We start from the raw sequence: 6,055 nt of genomic DNA on the forward strand, positions 1-6,055 counted from the left end.
TACGTATCGCTTCAAGAGTCATTTTATCTGCAATTTAATGAAACTAATTCCAACATGTCAAGGGGGTCCATACGACCTCAATAACCTCCAATGAAGAATTTTCTATTATATTGTGAATTTAAGCAACATAATAACAATCTTTTCCAACATAAAAATAAGCTTTTCCAGTTGTAGTAATTGACAACTAACAAGGCTGTCAGTGAAAATTTTACCGCTTAGGGCCTATAGGCTAGGTTATTGAATATTGTTAAATATAAATAATATTAAAATTAAATTAAATAATGTTGTACACCTTATTAATCATCTTATCTTGATTGAATTTGCTATGATTATATCGTGAATATAGAATAATTTTTATGTTTATTACTTATTCATACTTTTACACATAAATGTGTAGTTGTATTTACAAATCAAATTCTATTTAGGGTTACAAAATACAAAATTTTATCGATTTAAAAAATATTTATTGTTTTATTTTCGCAACAGATCATAAACCCACCAGACCAAATTCCCAGAGATCAAGAAGTCCTTTAATTAATGATATGCCTAATAACTCTGCTATGGAGCCGAGATTTCCCAGCCCCGGCTTAAACTTCACACCAGGTGGCACGTCCGGGCCCAACTCCCAGAATATACCCAACAGTTTTTAAAAATCAAAATTCAAGCATAGAGGTAAATATAACTTTTTGATCACAATATAATTAAGAAGCACAAGATTTTGAAATTTAAAAAATATTTTGTACATAAATTATTCATAATTGAAAAATTCAATAGTTCAAAAATATTATACGAATGTACTCGGATAAATTTGTCAAATAATAATTATAATGTGAGAAGGATACACATACAAACATATGTATTTAAGTTTGAAATTTTATTTGTAATACTCACAATATAATTTTCCGACTCTATATATTATTTATATTTTGGGTCCTTCTAGGTGGCAGAGTCCATTACGACCGCCTGTTTGCCTGTCGAAATCAATTGTCTGAAGACCCCAGATATCTTCGGGATCTAAATCAGCAATAATTCTATTAGGCATGCTTTCGAGAAGTTTGCTATTTACGAAAAATACGAAAATTAATTGCGATCATTTATCAGAAATAAAAAAAATTCCCTTTCAAATGGGGTGAAAGCTAAAGTTTTTATATTAGAGATTTCTTATGTACACATGTATATTCCTAAAGACGTCATTCTTTTTATTAATATTTTCAATGTACATTGGTCGAATACGCAATCTTGCGTCATTGCTTTCCAAAATGCATAAACTGCAAAACAACCCAGCAAAAACTTACATTGAAAAGTAAGTGGTTAATCTACGTTTCTTTGTGTCTTCACGGGAGCTGTTTTTCAGAAATTTTCGTAAAATCTTCATTAATAATGAAAAATGCGTTGTTGGAATTTAATTGGGTTCAGAATGTAGGCGTTACACCTCCTAGTGACTGACAGTATCAGAACATTGCAAGAAATAACAAAATAATTATTTAATTTAGTAGAAAAAAATGGGCGGGATCTGAATAGTGGGCGTGGCATAGCCTATTATACAAAAGTAAATATTTATTAACGAATATTTAAAATTGTTAACTGTTAAACCGTGAAACATCTTAAAAAATTTATATAATCAAGCGAAATATATATTGTGGGTGTTGCAATTCCCCTAAATAGTAACTATTTTATTATACCTTTTCATGTTAAAATAACGCCACTAACACTTATTATTTTTACAGTTTTAAGTTGTTATTTAAGAGTTAGCGTGTTAAAATAGTGGGCGTGTCGCTTAAATTAACCAAAAACGGGCAATAGCGGGCAGACCATATTTGAAGTTTCACAATAACAAATCAAATTTTTAAATAGGGTTAAAATTATACCGAATTCGGTCGAATCCCGAATGTTAACATAGGGCTCTTCAAATGTTTTGCAACAGAGGGTAACTTCTTTAATTTAAGAAAATTAGTTTGTAAATTTTTATTTAATTTTTCGTTGCAAGTATTTATTTGGAAATTAAAGGAATGTTACCTTATTTTTTGGAAATTAAAGGTCTGTTACCTTATGAAACTTTACATTTAGTATGGTTTGCTAATATTTTGCCAGGTGTATTTCAAAAGAATGTATTTTAAATGTAGGAAAACGTATCTTCATATTTTAACTATTGGATTTTTTAGTGTTAAATTTTATTTGCAAAGTAATATTTTTCAACATGATTACAAATTTAACCTATTTCTTTTCATTGATTTTTTATCGTCCTTTTCAGCAGCGACAAAACCTGCAACAAATGCCGCCACAATTTTGTCGACGTAACGATAATATGCCTTTAAATCCTAATAGTAATCGAAGTAATCAAACTAAAATGTCAAATTCGTTTGATCCCATATCATCTCTGGCCCAAATGTCACAGCAACTAACGGGAGGCGGTGTTGGTCTCAGTTCTGGAGGAGTGGGAAATTCACCGAATAATATGTCCGGCTTAATGGGTGGTCCGGGTGGTGTTAACGATATAAATATGAATGGCCTAATGGGAGGCCCAATGATGGGTGGCCCAGTTGATCCAAACATGGACCATTGTAATCAAAATCCCAATGGCGGTGGTGGGAATATGGGCATGTCCGGCCTTGGAGGTGGACCCGGATCCGTACCTGGGCCTTTTGGTCCAGGTAATTGCAATATGATGGGTGGCAATCCTGGACCGATTTGCCAGCGATTGCTAAACCCAAAAATGTGTGGACCTAATTTGTCGGGCGGTTTTAATCCAAATCAAGTTGGAGGTATGGGTATGAGGGATGTGCCTTCAGGCTTCCCTGGCATGATGCCTTCGCACCGAATGATGAATCACCGTATGTCAGCAAATTTTGGAAATTTTAATGTTTCTCCTAACATACAGGTTAAAGCAAGTACCCCCAATACCATACAGTATATGCCAGTAAGGCCCCAAAACAATAATAATAACAATAATATGCGAGTACCTCCTAGTCTGGAATTTCTTCAACGTTATGCTAACCCCCAAATGATGGGAAATTCAGGAGGTGGTGGTGGTGGAGGACCTGGAGTTGGTCCTGGCTCATCACCTTCCGATATGCCTGCCATGAATGGTCCAAGTGATTTAAATAAAATGCCAAATACAAATAATAATATGGGAGTAAATGCCATGAATCAGATGAATTTTTTTGGAAATTGTAATCAAATGTCAGGTATGGGTGGCATGGGTCAACCTGTAGGTGGTGGGGGCGATCAAGATGAATTGCAAGGAGGAGGTGGAATGATGGCTAATCATGATCCTATGAATTTACCAGGTCCTCATGCACCAATGCTTAGGGGCATGAGGCCTATGCGTCAGGGTGGATTGCAGTCAGGCGTTGGAATGAATTCTGGATCACGCATGCAACATCCTGGCATGGGCAATATTCCCCCTAATGGTATAGGCAACAATCCATTTCCTGGCGCCGACAACGAATCGTTAGACTGTAATGATCCTTCTAATGGTATGTTCAACAATGCTGCAGCTGCTGGCCTATATCAACAGAAGAATAATAAACCCCCAACCATGGGAATGTCGCACGGTCCACCCAACCTTAACCCAAACAATGGTAACAACGGTCCCTTACCAAACAGCAACGTTATAAATGATCAAAACCCTGCTTCCAACCCCATGCAAAATTCTGTTATGATGGGACCTAACAATTCCATGTTGAACAGCAATATACCCAACAGTAACAACGGTCCTGGTGGACCTCTTTCGGGATCTGGAAATATGGGATATAAGCCATTTGTTGGTCCAACATCTAATGACTTGAAATATGCTCAACAATATCATAGTTTCCAGCAGCAACTGTATGCTACTTCTACACGAAATCAACAGCCGGGAGGTGGTCAACAGCAACCCCCAAATGCAATGTCACCCAATAGTAATCCAAACGCCGGATTTTTTGTTAATAAATAAATTTGCTCTAAGCCCTTAAAACCATGTTAATATTAGCATTTAAAAAAAAAATAAAACAATTGTTTTGAACAATTAATATGAATTCAACGCTTATCGATTTTTATGTATTTTTAAAAGGGATATTTTACAGAATAACTGGTAATATTTTGTCCGATTTTGGAAACAATTTTCGTATAGTCTTAAAAAGGATTCGCATACAATTTAATTTTGCGACCCTATTTAGCGCTCTATGATTGTCAAAAGAAATTTTCGGAAATATTAGTTATCTAAGGTTTCAAACCATACCTATTTACAGTTCCATCCTTAGCCCATTCGTTCCCACTGTACTCGCTTGGGTACAAAAAAACAACCGGTTTTATAATGCTAGATTATCCATATTACTGAGTTTTTTGTAAAATTTGATTTTTGGAACATTACTTTAGGATCTAAAGAGTAAATGTACCGAATTATAAAGTCATAAAAACATAACGGTAAATTTTAAATAATTTTTTTGTCAACAGAGTTTTGAAAAACCCTTTCATTGCAATTTGATGTCAAACTCATTCATTTTGAGTTAAATGGATTAGAATTTTACAGAAAAATAAAAAATCCTAAAGCCCATTAGGATTTTGTTAAAAAAGAATTAGATTTTAAGTTAATTTTTATAAGCTTAAATATTGGTGTACTCGCTTGGGTACAATGGCACCATGCCTATTTTTTCATATAACTTAATTATCTATTAAGAATGTTTATGTCCTTTTTGGTAAATATTTTAGAAGGCTTGTAGGTGCTACTGATTATCTTTATAATAAATCAGTTCACATTTAGATTTTTTCATTATTTTTCCAAATACATATTGCCAAGAAATTGATGAAAAAGGAATTGATAAATACATTTAATTACTGGAGGATCTACCAGACAACACTTTTGGTGAATGGGAAGTGTATGATAGTAGTGTCAGTGAAGAATACATCCCATATGATGAATTTTAATTAATTTACTTTAGCACAAATATCAATAAAGTGTCGAAAAAGTGCACTGAATGCGGTAACTCACAGAGAATTTCAATACATTTCATAATTAATCTAATGGAAAAGTTCTCAATACTAATTGATTCGATCTTTTATGTAGGAAAGTACCAAAATATTAAAAAAAAATAATAAAAATTGGTTTTAATTTTTTTATTTATTTGTATTTATACCCATATTGTCCCGCTGTACCCATCCTAGTACAGCCCAAAAATCGCATTTCCAAAATTTAAAAATTTTTTGTTTTTAAATTGTATTTTAAATTAACCCATAATAAGATATATTTTGCAACAAAAAATTTAAATTTATTGATTTTAAGATGTTGGGGTTGTACTCTCAACAAAACATTTCAGACTTCATTCAAAATAGATGTTAGGAAATAAAAATTTCGTATATTAGCTCTAAATAAGTAAATTTGTCATTGAATGTTAATTAAATTTGTCATTGAATGTTAATTTCATAATAAAGAACAACTATGTATATGTATGTATTTGCGTTTGAGGTATATGTATTAAAGTATGTCCGTCTGTCTGTCTGGTGAAAACAGGTTCAGAACTATGTAATACAATATAATTATTCTCCTATGCTGTTTGGTATTGGAAATCAGCAAAAAGTTAAGCTATTGTAAATTCTCAATGTATCTGCAATATTCTTATATTGATGAAAAATTATTAAGAAATGGGTCATTATTATTTATCGATTCTCACTCGTTTTCTTGTTCAATTTTATAAAAAGTTAAAAAGAAATTCAAAATCACCATTTTAATATTATGAGAAGTACATCACATCGTCAATAGATTTTCCTTCAGTCAGAACGGTGCACATTGTCAGATTTTGCAATTTTAGGGGAAATTATTAAACATAATGCTACGAAAACCTCAATATGCTTTATTATTTTTTATTTTGGACCAGAAAGGCACATAAGGGGAAAAACGGGTAGGTTAGGTAGGAAGGGTAGCCACTAAAAACAAGTTTAAGTGGCTCACGTGGGTCCGTCTTATTTCGTTCCCGTTGTGATGCCCTATTGGTCATAGGAGTCTTTTCCTATAAGAACTACTCACTACTTAAAAGAGCCGGTTCGATTCACGAAATTTAGGGTATTTTTTAAATTTATC

General features: G+C 33.0%; 1 protein-coding gene across 2 annotated transcripts; it reads left to right on the forward strand.

Moving 5' to 3' along the window:
- The first annotated feature begins 486 nt into the window (after positions 1-486).
- Positions 487-4,021, forward strand: LOC119613470 (protein BCL9 homolog). 2 transcript variants are annotated; one of them, XM_037969485.1, is made up of 2 exons: positions 487-672; positions 2,252-4,021. In XM_037969485.1, the coding sequence occupies exon 2, from the start codon at positions 2,273-2,275 to the stop codon at positions 3,932-3,934; it is 1,662 nt and encodes a 553-aa protein (XP_037825413.1). In that variant the 5' UTR covers positions 487-672; positions 2,252-2,272; the 3' UTR covers positions 3,935-4,021. The 2 variants fall into 2 exon arrangements, with proteins under 2 accessions (XP_037825413.1, XP_037825414.1); XM_037969486.1 differs by having other exon boundaries at positions 2,255-4,021.
- Positions 4,022-6,055: the final 2,034 nt, after the last annotated feature.

The sequence above is a fragment of the Lucilia sericata genome, unplaced genomic scaffold (assembly GCF_015586225.1).
Source record: "Lucilia sericata isolate MDLA Ls3-8-SP2 unplaced genomic scaffold, ASM1558622v1 Contig002136F_arrow, whole genome shotgun sequence".
Classification (NCBI taxonomy): domain Eukaryota; kingdom Metazoa; phylum Arthropoda; class Insecta; order Diptera; family Calliphoridae; genus Lucilia; species Lucilia sericata.